At 58.3% G+C, this 16,531-nt stretch overlaps 1 protein-coding gene across 2 annotated transcripts; it reads left to right on the forward strand.

The window, feature by feature from the left end:
* The first annotated feature begins 1,893 nt into the window (after nucleotides 1-1,893).
* DBN1 (drebrin 1) lies at nucleotides 1,894-16,404 on the forward strand. Of its 2 annotated transcripts, XM_025435403.3 has the most exons (15): nucleotides 1,894-2,115; nucleotides 6,771-6,826; nucleotides 7,436-7,548; nucleotides 7,728-7,802; nucleotides 7,914-8,060; nucleotides 8,198-8,275; nucleotides 8,538-8,689; nucleotides 8,775-8,838; nucleotides 12,283-12,342; nucleotides 12,424-12,547; nucleotides 13,303-13,440; nucleotides 13,768-13,932; nucleotides 14,336-14,997; nucleotides 15,262-15,364; nucleotides 15,508-16,404. In XM_025435403.3, the coding sequence occupies exons 1-15, from the start codon at nucleotides 2,030-2,032 to the stop codon at nucleotides 15,576-15,578; spliced, it is 2,094 nt and encodes a 697-aa protein (XP_025291188.1). In that variant the 5' UTR covers nucleotides 1,894-2,029; the 3' UTR covers nucleotides 15,579-16,404. The 2 variants fall into 2 exon arrangements, with proteins under 2 accessions (XP_025291188.1, XP_025291189.1); XM_025435404.3 differs by lacking the exon at nucleotides 13,303-13,440 and having other exon boundaries at nucleotides 1,895-2,115.
* The last annotated feature ends 127 nt before the right edge of the window (nucleotides 16,405-16,531 follow it).

Genomic DNA, 16,531 nt, shown 5'->3' on the forward strand with positions numbered 1-16,531 from the left:
CAAAAGGAGTAGGCTCCAGGGCATGTAAGCAGGGAACCCTCTTTCTCCCCTGAAAATAGAGAAAACGGGGCATGGGACATATGAGGACTCTGTGCTATCTTTGTAATTTCTCTGTAAATTTAAAACTGTTCTAAAATTAAAAGTTTATTTAAAAATATAGATGGCAAAGAGGTGAGAGTAGGGTGGCTGGAGACAGTTTGTAGGTGGCTGAGGGGAAGAAGGAATTTGAGGAAGGGAGAGCATGCTCATTGGACTTCTGTTTTTTGGATGTGAAATTGAGTGAGCAGGAGGCTGGGGAGGAGGAGGTGGTGGGGAATTCTGAGCTGGGACACATCAAAGAAAGTAAGAGGGGAATGAGGCCAGAGATGCCTCTACCTACTCCTCCCAAGTACCCCTCAGCCCTAGGGTGGTCTTCTCTCTCCCCAGAATCCCACTGACTCTGCCCAGGGCCTTGCTCCAAGTGGCAGCTGTGGAGAAATCACCAGGGTCAGGGGTCCATGGCATAGTAGGTGCAGAGTACCCGAGGGAGGTGTCTGTGAAATTTAAGGGGTTTGAAGAGGTTATTCCTACTTGAAAGCACTGGGACTCACTGCTAATCAATGCACACTGCTCTCCTTCTCCTCTTGGTGTAACTGATTACCCATCTCAGAACTCAGAGGCCCAACTGGGGGCCACCTCCTTTTCCATCTCCCAGACTGGACCAAGTAAAGCTTGCTTGATTCTGTCACCTCCCCCAAGAAGATGGGGGTGGGAGGCTGTGTAGGAGGTGGAAAAGGCTTCTTCAAGCTGGGGAGAGTTTCAGGGTCCCACCTCAGCAAGGAGTGGCGATGTTCCATGAGGCCCTGGCAGTGGTGCCCACTCCCTTGTAGGGGACTTCTGTACTTGGAACCCTGCCCTGGGAGTCTGGGGTTAGATGCTGCTTCTGGAACTGTACTTGGGATTCCTCTGTGAGGCCTGAGGCTTGGGAGAGAAGGCAAAGGAATTGGAGGCTGGACCCATCAGAGACAGCCCTTGGGGGCAGCCAGGAACTGAGAGAGTGCTCTGGAGAGAGGTGGGTCAGGGATGGGAAAGAAGTTGGGAATCCTGGAGTACTGAGCTAAGTTGGGGCTGAGCACAATCAAGGAGGCAGGGATGGAGGGGTGTGGTTGGGAACTGGGATCCCAACGGGAATAAGGTAGGCTGGACTGACGAGGGTGCTGCTAGCGAAGGTGGTTATTGTGAATGTGTGGAGGTGCGCACTGAGGGCGTGGTTGGGAAGTAGGCTGGGAAAGAAATGGGTTGGATGTGGGGTAGGGACACAGATGGCAGTGAATAGTGATGGGGGTGGCCTAGGAGTGGACCTTTCAGAGGTGGGTATGGGCTGCATACGGGCCAAGGTGGCTGGTCCAGTTGGGCTGGGGTTGAGGGTTGGAATGGAGATGGGTTTAACCTGGTTTGGGATGGCAGGGGGATGGGGCTAAGGCTGGGACGGAGAGAAATTAAGCACGGGGTAGAGCTGTGCCAACCGGAGCGAAGTGGATTTGGGCCTGGGACTAGGAGCTGGAAAGGAGAGGGGGGAAGCCGGGCCTGGGTGGTGGCCGCAGACGGGAACCCCGCGAGGTGGTGCCGCTGCTGGGTATGGGGCTGGGGGAAAGGGTGAGCGCCCACGCTGCGGACACCGTGCGCGAGGCTGGGGACGCGGGCGAGACGCGGCCGGGGTGCGGGAGCGCAGAGCGCGGGCGGGCGCGGGCGCGGGGCGCGGGGCGCGGGGCGGGGGGCGCCCGGGGCAGGCCGGGAAGGGGGGCGGCCTCCCCCTGGGCCCGCCGGGCGGCGCTAGGACCGGGCGCGCGGAGGGAGCGAGCCGGGCGGAGCCTGCGCCCCCCGCCCCCCGCCGGCCGCTCCCCTCCCCCGGCCGCGGCTCGCTGGGCTCGCGGCGCTGCAGAGGCTTCGCGGCGGCGGCGGCGGCGGCTCCCTCTTTCCTCGCCTCCTGCTCTGGCCGTCGGTCCGTGCTCCGCGCGTCCGTCCGCTCGGCCTCAGTCCGGCCAGCAGCATGGCCGGCGTCAGCTTCAGCGGCCACCGCCTGGAGCTGCTGGCGGCGTACGAGGAGGTGATCCGGGAGGAGAGCGCGGCCGACTGGTGAGCCCCCGCCCCGCCCCCGCCCGCGGCCCCTTTGTCCCCGCCGCCGCCGCCGCCGCCTTTGTTTCCGCCCGGCTCCGCCGCCCCGCAGCCGCGAGGGGAGGGGGCCCCGCAATGGTGCAGCGGCCCGGGGGGCTCGGGAGGGGCTGCCTCGGCGCGCGCCGGGGGAGGGGCCGGGCCGGGCGGGCGCTGCCGGCCCCGGGCGCCCGCAGGCGGCCCCGGCCTCGCGCCGCGGCGGTGGCCGGACGCTCCGGGGAGGCGCGGGGTCCAGATGCGGGGCCCGGGGCCGCTCGCCCTGCGGGAGCCCATCCCCCGCCCTCGCCCTGCCGCCCCGGGCCCCGGGGACAGGTGTGCACGGGGCGGCCAAGGGCACCTTCGCCACCTTCGGGCGGGAGCGGGCCGGGCGGGGACGAGGCGGGGAACCAGCCAGCGGAGCCAGCGCAGCCCGCCCGGCCCGGCCCGGCCCGGCCGCAGCACAAAGGAGAGCTAGGGCGGGGGAGGGGCGGGGCGGGCCGGGCCGGGGCCGGGGCCGGGCGCCCCGCCCACCGGGGGCCTCTGGGAGCCGGGGTGCGAGGGGGCCGTGTTCCTCGCCACCTAGCCGCCGCCGAGCGACTCCTGTTCCCCTCAGGGGTCGCGGAGAAGGCCGAGCTGAGACCTCCTCTCCCCGATCCGGAGGGGACTGCGGGGACTAGGCAGTGGGGCCGGGAGCTGCCTGGCCAGGTGGCCAGCTGGGGTCCCTGAGAGGAGGCTCCCAGGCACACAAGTGTGGAGGGTGCGCCCAAACAGGAAGGAGAGAGTGAGTACATCCATTGAGCCCCGAAGCCTCAGGCTCAGTGGTCAGCTTCCTCGTGGCAGATAAGCTGAGCTACCTTCTCTCCCTTTCCTGGCTGTTGTCTTGCCCTGAGCTTGAGACGGGATGGACCACCTGCTCTCTCTGTCTGGAGACCCCTGGGTGGCAGGAAAGCAAAGGGGTCCCACACTGCCCCATTCAGGAATCCCCTTCCTCCAAAATACTCTCTCCTGGGACAGGTGCCCATTCTGTTCTCTAGGCCTGGTCTTTTCCTAGCAGGAAGGAAACTGAGGCACAGAGTGAGGCTAGGTCTGAGGGCCCTCACGTGGGCTGGCCTCACCCTCATCCTAGGAGGGCAGTTAGGTAGGGACACTGACCCGGGGGCTGGAGGAGGGGCAAGATGGCCAGGCGTCCATGCCATGGTACTGCAGCACTGGCGGGCAGCCAGGCCTGGAGGGATGGATGAGGGAGAAAGCCCTCAAGTCCTGCAGGTCAGTCACAGGAGAGGCCAGCACAGGCTGAGCCGGCAGGAGGCCCACCCATTGTCCCAGCCCTGCCCCATGGGGGCTGAGATCATGGGAGGAGTTCAGGGCAAGTGGCCCGCTTGGCCTGGTGGAGGAACTAGGCTTAGGATATGGGCCTTGCCTGCAGAGGCACAGCCCTGCCTTAGAACACCCTACTCGTCCTCTGGTCTGCTGGTTATTATATACCACCACCCCGTTTCCCTCTAACCTCCCAAAAGCAAGGTTCTGGCAGTCCAGCACAGGGGTACACAACCGCTGCTGGACCACATTCTGTTTAGCAGAGGCCTGGGCTCCCACCACTCAGCAGCATCCATGTGGCCAAAGCAAGTTATTCATCATTGGCATGCGTCACCCCCATCTGGGTTGTGTGTGGGACACACATGTACACATGCACCCTCGTACATACAGACATTTGCTAACTCCCGAGGGCCTAGATAGCGTTTTGTAAAGAGGATGTGAAGAACACATCCTGCAGAGTAGGGCATGAGTGCCCCCAGTCCCAGTACAGAACCAGGAGTATAGTGGAGTCTCAGGACTTGGGGGCAGACCCTGTACTCAGAGGCCAGAGGAGTGGATCTTGGGTACAATTGCTGTCTTGGTCAAGAGGCATGGTACTGCCTTCACTTACCTCTGAGGGGGATCTTGCTCCTATGTGGCAGAGCCTTTGAAATAGACTGTTGCCCTGGATAGGACACTACTCACTGTGTTAACTACACACAAGTGTCTGCTCCTCTCTGGTCCTCTTGAAAAGAGAAGGAGGGGATGGGACTCCACCATATCTGGGACCCCCAAGGCACCTTCCAGCTCCAGCATCCTGAGAGTGGAATTGGACTGAGGGCTCCTCCATCTGCCTTTGGTCCCCACCTCAACCGAACATGGGATCTCCCTGGAGTGGCACATCCCAGGCCCACCTCACCCTAGTCCAGTGTCTCTGGCCTCGGTGGCTTCTCAGAGTTTGTGTCAATATCACAGATACCTACTGGTTCTGCCCTGTGCTGGACCCGGGACCCAGTGAGTGATGCATGTTGATTGAATTGGATGTCTCCGTTTCACACAGCTTACAGTTAGAGGCGTTGTCTGTTTCCAGGGGTTGAAGCTGAAGAGACATGTAGATCCCTGGGACCCCATCCTGATACCTGTGGTTTCAACAGCTTCCACCCTTTCAGGCCTGGCTGTCTCTGATGTGTTTGAGAAGTACAGGTCTAATGAGATCTAGGATAGGCTTAGAGGCTTCTTGCCATCCCTTATGGGGTATGGTAAGTGCTCTAAGGAGGTGCAACTTAGGACAGGGCTTCCTGGGAAGCTGGCATTGGGTCCCTGAAGGATTTCAGTCAGGGCTGGCCCATGGGATGGATAAATAGGTCTAGCCCTCCTGTGGAGGGAAATTAATGTGCAGAGGCTCCCGGGTGGGAAATATCTAGAATTGAGTTTGGGATCCAGAGGCCATCCAGCGCATCCCAAGTGTTTGGTATGGAAACGGAGGTCTGGCTGGAAGGGCAGGTGGGGGCAGAGCTCAGGGTTGAAGGGCTGCTGAATGCTTAGGTATGGTTTCTGCCAGGCAAGGGCTGTGGCTGTAGCAGGAGAAGATGGCCAGAGGTGGGTAGGCAAGGGTTGAGAATGGAAGGGGTCCTTGGCAGGGCAGGCATTCCTGGGCCCTGGGAGAGGCTGGCAAGTTGTCCCACAGAGGTGTGATATCTAGAGCAGTGTTTGGAGACCAGGGTTCTTAAGTTCTGCCTCTGTTCCTGGTCTGTGGAATGGAGAGGGGCAGACTCCTGTTTCTCTGAGGGCCCTTTGTTCCCAGTGGTGGGTTAGGGTAGCCAGACAGGTGGTGGGACAGCTGTTCTGAGAAGCAGCTGCCAGGGTTGGGGCCCAAGCAACAGTTGGACCGGGAGCTCCCAGCCCCACAGCCCACCTGTGTCCCTTTCCGGAGGGAGAGGTCTAGGGGACCCTGTGGCACTGGCGGTGACTCGTTGGTGAGGTGGTGACTCTAGCTGACTTCATGAGACTGGGCCAGGGCCTCCTTCTTTTCCTCCTCCCTCTCCCCTCCCTTCTTCCTCCTTCCCTCTCCCCTCCTCCTTCTCCATCCCCCCTCCCTCCTTCCTCTTCCCGCTCTCCCTTCCTCCCCCTTCTCTCCCTCCCTCCCTCCTCCTCCCTCCCTCCCTCCCTCCCTCCCTTTCTCATTTTCTCTTCATCCCTTCACTTCCTTTCTCTTCTCTTTCTTCCTCCTCACTCCCTGTTTCTCTCGCCCTTTCTCTTCTCCATCACCCTGCCTCCCCGTCTTCTAGCCCACCCCCCACCCCCACCCTCGCTGCCTCCTCCACCTGCCCTGGAAATAGGGAAAGGAAAGCATGGCGAAGGGGCTTGAGACCCCCTGAGCTGCCTTCTCCCTTGCCCCACTGGGTTCTCAGGAGGAGATGTCTCTGTCTTCCCTTCTGTGAAATGGAGACTGGGCCACTACCTCTAGGGAGAAAAAGCCAGGGCAGAGAAAGCTAGGGAGGAGGAAGAAGGAGGAAGGCTGCTAGGGTTGGCTTTCTGTTGAAGCTAAGGCAGAAGGCAAAGGCTAGCATTCCCTGGGGGCCAGGGCCTCAGCTCTGGCCCAGGCCTAGAGGCAAGGCTAGAAGGCTAGGAGAACATGCCCACCAGGGGTCTGAGTCTGGGCAAGAGTGACAAGAGTGACCACGGTGAACTCATCTCCATTTCTGAGAGGCAGAGATTGAGGCCAAGGGCATGTCCCTGGGGTCCTTTGTGTTCAGGAGAATGTGGCTAGGGTGGGCTCAGTCATGTGCCAGTTGCCAGGTTGCCATGGTTACTGAGGGATGCCCAGCGAAGAGAGCACCAGGTTCTCTCTCCTCCCCCTCCCTTGCCATGGGGGAGGGGCGGTGGGTACTGAAGAACATGCCAGGTAGGTTCCCAGCGCTGGCCAATGGAGGCTGAGGATTGTGGTAGCCAGGGAACGGTAACCAAGGAACCGTCGCCTTGGAGTTTCCATCTCACACCCGCTTGTAGGCTGCCAGGGCCTGAGCTCTGAGAACGGGACACATGGGCTTCCACAAAGCCAGGGACCAGGCAGTGATTTCTGCCCCCTTGCCTACTGCCCACCTGCCTAGGGCCTCCCTCTACCAAGTCCCAGGCTGCCCCCTCACTATGCCCCCTCCCCCTGCCCAGGCTCCAGCCAGAATTGGTGCCTAGCCCTGCTGTCATGATGACATGGCAGTGCTGGACCAGAACCCCTATCCCTGTCCTGCCTCCTCAGTGTCCCTCCTCCTCCCCAGAGCCATCCCCACCCAAAATTGGCAGCCTGGGCCCTGACAGTACTCTGAGGCACCCCTCCCTCTCCCCAGGGCTCTGTACACATATGAGGATGGCTCAGATGACCTCAAGCTTGCAGCATCAGGAGGTAAGAATTCCAGCCATTCCGTTGCCTTCCTCTCCACCCCCTCCTCTGGTTTTCTTCCCCACCCACCTGGCTCCAGGCCATCTCCCTGCCTGCAGCCAGCCGACCCACACTTGTCTGCCTGTGTCCTTCCTCCAGCCATCCCTCAGATCCCCAGGGCAGGGAAGGAGGGAGCCTTATTTGCTCTTTGATTATGAGAAGACTGAGCCTCAGAGAGGGACAGTGACTTGCCCAAAGCCACACAGCTAGGAAGGAGGGGGCCTGGCAAGGATGGCCCATGTCACATCTACTTTCTCCAGAGCCAGTGGGTCTTATTTTACCTAACTGGGCTCTAGCACTGTGAGAGGTGATGATGTGCGAAGAGTGAGACATGGGATGTGTGAAGAACAAACACTTCCCGAGTCCTAAGTCAGGCCCTGGGAGATTCAGAGACAAAGCTTGCCCCTGCCTTTTGACTCTTTCTCACACCAGCACAGAACTGTGGTACCTCCAGATCTCTGGGTGAGCCTGTAGAGCCCATAAGAGAAGTCTGCCCTTTGAGTTCCAGCCCCTTTGCAGGGTAAGGGTTCAGGAGATGAAGAGGCTTGCTTGATAACTCTTTGATTCCCCCAGATGGGGGTTTGCAGGAGCTCTCTGGCCACTTTGAGAACCAGAAGGTGATGTACGGCTTCTGCAGCGTCAAGGATTCCCAGGCTGCTCTGCCAAAATACGTGCTCATCAACTGGGTATGCAGCTATGGGATGGGGAAGGGAGTAAAGGCCCCAGAACAGTGACCCTCCTCCCCAGGTCACCTACTGACACCGTTGGGAGAGAGCACCGCTAGCCCCCTGGGAAGAGAGCCCAGGGCCTCAGGCTCCTGTCCCCTCTTGTCCTTTCCTGACCCTCTCTGCTGGGTACTTTGCAGGTTGGTGAAGATGTGCCTGATGCCCGAAAATGTGCTTGTGCTAGCCACGTGGCTAAGGTGGCTGAGTTCTTCCAGGTAGGAGTGGGGCCAGACCTGGGGCAGGGTGGTAGGGTGGGGGCAGGGTCTCTATGCTGGGGGCAGTCATGGGAAGGAGCCAGGCAGTCCCAACACACCTTCTCGCTTCAGGGTGTTGATGTGATTGTGAATGCCAGCAGCGTGGAAGACATAGATGCGGGTGCCATCGGGCAGCGGCTCTCCAACGGGCTGGCACGGCTTTCCAGCCCCGTGCTGCATCGCCTGCGCCTGCGTGAGGATGAGAACGCCGAGCCGGTGGTCAGTGTGCCTGGGACAGGCTGGCCTGGCCAGGGCTTCACCCTTTGTGAATGGGAGCTCCCAGAATGCTCAGGAGGGAGCCCCCCTCCCCAACCCCCTCCCTCTCCCCGCTCATGCCAACTTGTTTGACTCTGCAGGGCACCACCTATCAGAAAACTGATGCAGCTGTCGAAATGAAGCGGATTAACCGTGAGCAGTTCTGGGAGCAGGCCAAGGTGTGGACCCTGGCCCCAGCTTTCAGGCTGAGCTGTCCTTCCCTGATCCTGCCCCATGGCATATAGCTCTGGCCTCTGTCCCCTAGTCCCCCACTTAAGCAGTGTGTCCCATCTCGTGTGCTACCCCAGCTGAAAGAGGGAGCCATATTGGGCTGAACTTCCCAGAAACAGAACCTCCCCAATCTTGTGTTGGGGAGGGGCTGGAGGGGCAGGGGCGGGCCCCAGCTCAGGGCCTGCACTGCCTTGGTGTGGGGGGTTGCAGAAGGAGGAAGAGCTGAGGAAGGAGGAGGAGCGGAAGAAGGCCCTGGATGAGAGACTCCGGTTTGAGCAAGAACGGATGGAGCAGGAACGTCAGGAGCAGGAGGAGCGGGAACGGCGCTACCGAGAACGGGAACAGCAGATCGAGGAGCACAGGTTGGCCCTGCCCCCACCCTAGGCCACTTGCTCCAGGCTGCATGTGGACCCACCCTGAGGTATGCATGCCCGCTTATCATTCCAGGAGGAAACAGCAGACTTTAGAAGCTGAGGAGGCCAAGCGACGGTTGAAGGAACAGTCTATCTTTGTAAGTTTTTGTTTGGGGCTCCCAGTCTCCTGGTTAGGGGAAGTGAGAATAGTCCCTGTGTTACTGGGCCTCTGTTGAGGGGGGTGGGCCTGGGAGGAGCTGGTTATCAGTGGCTTGACGACTGTTCTGGGTGTTCGGAGTACCTCTGCATGGGCATGGGAGTGTCACAGAGTGTCAGGCCTGCCACCCAATCATGTGGGTCTCTGTTCCTGGGCTGTGGAAAGAGACTTCCTTGGAGAAGTTTATTTTGTAGACTGAAAGAGAAAATCTGTCTTGACCCAGTCCCTCACTGACCTGCCCCTCCCCCCCAACTCCTCCTCCCAGTGGAGCCTGAGAAGCTTGGGGTGGGTTAGACACACTTCCTGCACTTTGGAGGGGCTGGAAACCTGGTCCCCACCACAGTTGTGCTGCAGAGCCACACGAAGGAGTTTGGGCCCGTGTTCTGAGCATCTGTACACAAGTGTGTATAGTTCTAGGGGTGTTCTCGTACCTCTACACACTGGGGGTGGCCCACAGAAGCATCCTGGGGTTGAGTCTTCATGCTTTGAATTGAATTTTGTATTTCAGAAATAGCCAAGGTCATTTAGGGTGGAGCATGGTAGAGTTCTGAGTGGGAGGTGGGCAGTACTCATGTGGATTAGTGATGGCCAGTTTTGCCATGAGGACCCAGATGAGCTCCAGGAGGGTCACCCCCGCAGGAGGCTGGGAGGGAGGAGACCCGACAGCCATGCCGACTGTGGTATGAAGTGGCTGTCAGAGTTCATTGCAGTCACATCAGCGCTGGGGGTGGAGATGTGTGGTTAGTGAGCTCCAGCTACAGTTGTTCATTCAGCACACCTTTGCCACCTGCCGGGTACCAGGTGTTAGAAACAGTGGAGAGCAAGATGGGCAAAACTTTTTTAAAAAGTAATTGATGAATCAGTTTATTTTGAATTGTGCCAGAATGTCCATAAAATGTGCCATCTTAACCATTTTTAAGTATACAGTTTAGTGGCATTAAGATTCCCAACATATTTACATTGTACAACTATCATCACTGTTTATCTCCAATTTTTTTCATCTTTCCATATTGAAACTCTGTCCGCATTAAACATTAACTCCCCATTCTCTTCTCCCCCAGGTCCCTGGCAACTGCCTTTCTACTTTCCGTGAATTTGACTACTCTTAAGTACCTCATTTGAATGGAATCGTAATATTTGTCCTTTTGTGACTAGGTTATTTCACCTAGTGCGGTGTCTTCAAGGTTCATCCATGTGTCAGAAGGTCTTCCTTTTTAAGGCTAATAACATTCCTTTGTACGTATACACCGCATTTTGTTTATCCATTCAGAGCAAGGTCGTTTTGAAAAAGCTTGCTTTATAGAGAATTTCACATACAGACACACAAAGGTAGAAAGAACAGTAATAGTGCATTCCCCTGAAGTGATCACTCATCTACACCAGTTGTCAACGTTTCAGGCAAAGTCTTATACCCGGCCCTTCAGGTGTGGCTCATAGGGTAGTGACAGTGGATATTCAAGCAGGTCAGTGTGGTGATCCTACCACTTCAGGTCCTCTAAAGAAGGTCTCATGTGACAACTTTGGAATTTAGAACCATAACATGCTGTCTCTTTGTTTAAGCTGTTGTTCTGCTTAAGAATTGCGTTCCTTGCCTAGGTTCCCTTTCTGCCTGAGCGGTCAGGGAGCCCCCACGTATCTGAAAACACTCAGGCACAGCAGTGCTTCTGACCATGTGATTAGTGTGTTGATCTCGCTTTTCCTACCCAGTACCCGTAATTTGTTTCAATCTTTTGCACGTCGTTAGTAGTTAAGGCTTTTGTGGTGAGCTTGCCTCTAGTCCTTTTTTTGAATGAGGCAAAGGCATCTAGTGAGGTCACGCTAGGCGGTGCTGAACACCAGCAAAGGCTGGTGGGATGTAATTTATGGGAAGGCAAGGAGCCTGGCTGGAGCCCAGTCGCTGAAGAGCAAGGGAAATTGGATTGGAAAGAGAGCTAGGTCAGAGGAGGACTTGAGACTTCATTCTGGAAGAACGCAGAGTTGTGGTTGGAATGACAACCCTCTTGAGGGGGATGCTTTGATAGGCCATTCTCTTAATGTATCCTGAGAGCAAAGTTTGAGTTTAGATTACATGCACAAAGCAGAGAAGCTCTGTAAGTCCCCCACCTTACCTGCAGCCTCTCCTCCCCTCTGCACTCAGTCCCTCCTGCCCCATCAGCCACAGTGGCAGCAGGAGCAGCACCAATTAAAAAGCTTTGATGTAGTGAGTTCAGTTGAGCAAACACATGCCAGCAGAACCTTGTGCTGGATCTCACTTCTTGTTCTGTGTCACCACAGAGGATAGGGGCAGTGAGCCCAGAAAAAGGAAGTTATGATACTGTGTAATCTGTGGTGTGTGCCTAGAATACCTCATGGAGACCCCAAAATGACCTGAATGGGCGAGGGACCACTTCTCCAGGAGGCAGTATCCAGGCTGAGGATGGAAGTGGGAAGAGTTGGACCTGGGCTGGGAGATGGGCACTTGGGGCAAGAGATTGATCTTCCATGCAGAGGCACGGGAGGGGGGAGATGATGTGCACATTCCAGGAACTCTGACTGCATCGTGTTGAGGACTTTGTGGTTACATCTTAAAGGGTGTGTGAGTGTTAGAGAGGTGATGGACTAGATCAGACAAGGGGAAGGGGAACAGGGGACACGCAAGGAACTCCTGTCTATCTTTATTCCTGGGGTCGCAGCCTCTAAACTGTAGTGCAGCTGGCTGGTAAAGTGCACTAGGGAATGCACTTGTGGTGGGGACTGCAGCAAACGGGATAGCACATGCCTGGGTTGAGGTGCCTGGGTTGAGGGCTCCTGCAGCGCTGCTCTGGCCAGTAGTTGCTTTGGGGCGTGTCCATTGTTGCCAGGGCTTCTGGCATTTTAAGAGAAACTGGAGACACAACACAAAAGCCTTCTGTGGGCCTTAGTCAACTAGTACTCACTATACTCTTGAGAAACCCGCCAAGGGATTTTAAGCTAGGGAAATTCATGGTCTCATTTGGATTTAGGAAAGATCCTTGTATGAGAGAAGAGCAAGGAGGCAGGTGACTAATGGGAAGCTCTCGGTCATGATGCGAAGATCAAGGCAGCAATGATAGGCATGTGGCTGGCTAGGTACTGGGGTAGGAGATCCAAGAACACTTAAGCTACAAAGCAGGGAGCACTCATGAGTGGCCCTGGATCTGGGGATGCAGGAGTAGGAGGAGCTGAGCTGGGTACCCGGGGGCCCATCTGAGCCAGAGATGAGGTGGCCAGGGCCTTGCAGGTGGAGAGGAGACTGGGTAGTGAAGGGAGCAGAGATGCCACCTCCAGGCCCCTTCCTTCCAGGTTGTGGAGAAAATCTGGGGCCTGTAAGAAGGCCAAGAGCTCAGGGGGAGTGCGGTACCCAGAACCCTGTCCCTTTGGTTTCCAGGGTGACCAGCGGGACGAGGAGGAAGAAACCCAGATGAAGAAGTCAGAATCAGAGGTAGAGGTGAGAGCTGGGGAGAGGGCAAGTGAGGTGGGCAGGGCTCGCCTCAGCCGGGCCACCCTGACCCTTTCTCCATACCCCTAGGAGGCAGCAGCCATTATTGCCCAGCGGCCTGACAACCCGCGGGAATTCTTCAAGCAGCAGGAACGAGTTGCATCGGCCTCAGCAGGCAGCTGCGATGCACCCTCACCCTTCAACCACCGGCCAGGTAGTCCTAGGTCCCAACCCCACCTGAATCCTACTCCTCAGGTTTGGGGCCTGAGCCTCTCTGTGACTCTTTCTTGGAAGGGAAGCCTTGCCCTAGGAGCCCTTGGAGAAGGCAAGGCCATTCCTCACGTGTGCTCTCACCCGCCGGCTCCCAGGTGGCAGAGCTGAGAGGGGCTCAGGCTGGGGTTAGGGGTGGCCTTGGCTGAGCGATGGGGGAGTACTGGAGGTCATCTGGGCAGCCCCGCCTTGGGCTGAGGTACCCCCACTGGCTGCAGGGAGCGGCCCCGCTCGGCTTGAACGAGGTCTTGCTGAGGGCTGTGGATGCATGTGGGGCAGGCTCTTAGCCTGACCCTGAGTTTGAGCCGCCTGGAACCTGCACCCAGTGCTTGCTGTTGAGACTCTCCCCATGTCGCTTCTACCTCCCTCCACGAAGCACCCTTCCGCTGTGTCCGCTGGCCTGAGTGTTTGCCCCGGCTGCGTGCTTGGCCCTGGGCTGGGGCTCCAGGGATGGGGCACGCTGTCGTGTGATGCTGAGGCTGGCTTGGTGTGGCAGGCTCATTGCTGTGCGTGCCTGGTGCTGGTGGGAGTCCTCTGGTGGCTTGAGGCTGTGGCCTAGCTTGGCTGATTGTGCGCCCTAGCTGAGGGTACTTTGGACTTCTAGGGCCAGCCTTTGGGGTGGGTGAGGCCTCAGGGCAGGGGTGGGGGAGACTGACCCTCTCTTGTCCTCTGTCTCTCTCTGTCTGTCTCTCTCGGCAGGTCGTCCGTACTGCCCTTTCATAAAGGCATCGGACAGTGGGCCTTCCTCCTCCTCCTCTTCCTCCTCCTCCCCTCCACGGACTCCCTTTCCCTATATCACCTGTCACCGCACCCCAAACCTCTCTTCCTCCCTCCCATGTAGGTAGCAGCCCCAGGCCACAGTGGTGGGGGGTAAGGAGGGCCCCGCTTCCCAGCAGTGCGCCCACCCTCACTCCCCCAGCCTGACTGCTGATCTCTGGTATTTGTCCCAAGAGCAGGTACTACCTGCCTCTTTCCCCTGGCCCTGAAGGGGCTCTGGCCCCAAGGTGCCTGGCTTATAGGATCTGGAGCTGTGGTCTGGCCCCCAAGGGCCTGGGGGGCTTCCAGCCCCCACCCAGACTCCACACAGGAGGTGCTGGCCAGACCCCAAGGCGGACAATCCTGGTCCCTGGCCCTCATTGACCAGCCTGGGGGTTTATTCCACAGGCAGCCACTTGGACAGCCACCGGAGGATGGCACCTACCCCCATCCCCACCCGGAGCCCGTCTGACTCCAGCATGGCTTCCACACCTGTTGCTGAACAGATTGAGCGGGCTCTGGACGAGGTCACATCCTCGCAGCCTCCACCACTGCCACCACCGCCCCCTCAAGGTGAGTGAGGGGCTATACCTGAGCTGCACCAGGTCCCCCACCAGTCCCTGGGCTGGGAACTCCATGTGGCCATGCTAACAATTCCTCAGGGATCTAAGCCAGCTGTCACCCAGATTGTCCTGCCCTGGCAGTGGTGATGGCAGGGAGGAGCCTTGGTGTTGCTGTCAGACCTGTCATCTCTAAACCTGAGTGTGTCTCCCTGAACACTAGGAGATAAAGGGGCAGCAGGGCCCAGGGGCTATGCCGGAAGGTGCTCTGCACAGAACTCTTAGTGGAAACCTTCTATCCTGGAAGCTACTGACTCCCCAGTGGGTGGGCGAATAGAGTAAGGTGGCTGCCCCAGGCCTGCATCCTTTCCTGAGGGAGCTGACCACATGTCTCTCCTTCGTTGGTGCTATGACAGAGACCCAGGAGCCTGGGCCCGGCCTGGATAGTGAAGAGACCAGCAAAGAGGCCAGAGCAGCACCCCCTCAGGCCTGGGCTGGCCCCATGGAGGAGCCTCCACAGGCACCGGAACCTCCCCCAGGGCAAAGCAGCCCCACGGAGGACTTGATGTTCATGGCATCTCCAGAGCAGGCTGTCCTGGCTGTCCCTCTGGAGCCTGCCATGGCCAACTCTGCCACAACTGACACCCCGGCAGCTGATGCCAATGAAACCGACACTGCCACTGCTGACACCGCTGTTGCCAACACCATCACCCCTGCCGCTGCCAGCCTCATCGACCTATGGCCTGGCAATGGGGAAGAGGCCTCCACACCCCAGGCTGAGCCCTCGGGTGCTGAGGTCACTCTGGCAGAGGTACCCCTGCTAGACGAGGTGGCTGAGGAGCCACTGCCACTGGCAGGCAAAGGCTGTGCCAACCTTCTCAATTTTGATGAGCTGCCTGAGCCGCCAGCTACCTTCTGTGACCCAGAGGAGGAAACAGAAGGGGAGCCCCTAGCTGCCTCCCAGGTCCCAACTCTGCCCTCCGCTCTAGAGGAGCTGGATCAGGAGCCAGAGCTGGAGCCAGAACCAGAGCCCCACCTGCTGACCAATGGCGAGACCACCCAGAAGGAGGGGACTCAGGTGGGGCAGGGACAGTCTGGTGGGAGGGGTGGTGGTCAGGGTTCTAGCAGAGGCACCCCCTTCCTCTGTGACCCACATGATTGGAGGGAAGCTCCGTTCCCTTCTCCCTCCTTGGGCCAGCTCTGCTTTTTTGCTCAAAGCAGACATGTTTCCCTGGAAACCACTGATGGAATCACTGGTTGCTGGGGAAACGGAGTTCAGGCCTGTAGGTCAGCCCTAATCCTCCTTGGTGGGGCCCAGTGACCTGGAGCTTTCCTCCTGCAGGCCAGTGAGGGGTACTTCAGCCAATCACAGGAGGAGGAGTTCGCCCAATCGGAAGAGCTGTGCGCAAAGGCCCCGCCTCCTATGTTCTACAACAAACCTCCAGGTAGTACTGGGGTGGGTGATGCTGGGGTGCTGGGTTCAAGTGTGTTTGCATACACACACAGCCACAGCTCCCAGGGACTGGGGGACACAGCCATGGGCTTGCTGGGCCATCTCCTTAACTCTCCTCCCTTCCCGACATCACAGAAATCGACATCACCTGCTGGGATGCAGACCCAGTACCAGAAGAGGAGGAGGGCTTCGAGGGCGGTGATTAGCGGTGGTGCCTGCCCTCAGGCTGCCCTTGCCAAGGCCGCCCACCTGTGTCGGCCTCTGGCCAGACGGCCCGCCGCGCCTGCACTCGCAGCAGCTCCGCCTGGCATCCATTCCGGATTCCGGCCCTGGCCCAGGACTTGGCCGCTTCCCTACCCACAGGGCCCAACTTTTACAGCTTTTCTCTTTTTTTTAAAGTTGATAGGAGACTTGTACAGTTGACTGGTTTTCCTCCCGTTGGTAGTTGAGACGCTGTTGCAAATTCTACCCCTTCCCCGCCCGGTCCAGATTGTAGCTCTTAGCCCTCCCTGCTCACTCAGCTGGCCGGGGTGGAGGCCTCACCCTACTTGGGGCCTGGTGTCGGGGGAGCTCTGGGTGGGAAAATGTCCCACCTCTTTTCCTAGTTTTATGTTTCTTGGAAAAATATCACTTTGTATTCTCTGTCCAGGGCTTCAGATATTTTGCACGAATTTTAAAACATGGCAATAAATGGCTCGTGGGCTCTGGCTCCCTGGGACCCCCTCCCCACCCTTCCCTTGACCCCTCCCCGCCTGGCCCAAAGGAAGTAGGCCCAGATGGGGCCCCTCAGCTTCCAGGCCCTTTCCTGCCCCCCTCCTGCTGGGCAGGTCCCAAGCTGGAGGCCCTAGGCGCGGATCAGGTCAGGGCTATCAGGTCAGGGCTATCGGTGGGGCCCGGGGCTTGGATGGCCCCTCCCCAACTCCTCCCTCTTTGCTTGGGTTCCTTTTTCACGTTCAGTAACTGTTTTTTTGGAAAGCACAAACTTCTGTAACGGGTCGTGCTGATGTCTGTTAATAAAGAAATCCAGATCCCTTTGGGCCTGCTGCTCCGGGCCTCCAGGGGCAGATCTGGGGTGTGCCGCCTGCCCTGTGACCCCCGATTCCCAACTCTTCCCACCTCCAAGGTCACAGGGGGTGCCCTCCCTGTGATCTCACGGGCA

The sequence above is a fragment of the Canis lupus genome, chromosome 4 (assembly GCF_003254725.2).
Source record: "Canis lupus dingo isolate Sandy chromosome 4, ASM325472v2, whole genome shotgun sequence".
NCBI classification, from domain to species: Eukaryota; Metazoa; Chordata; class Mammalia; order Carnivora; family Canidae; genus Canis; species Canis lupus.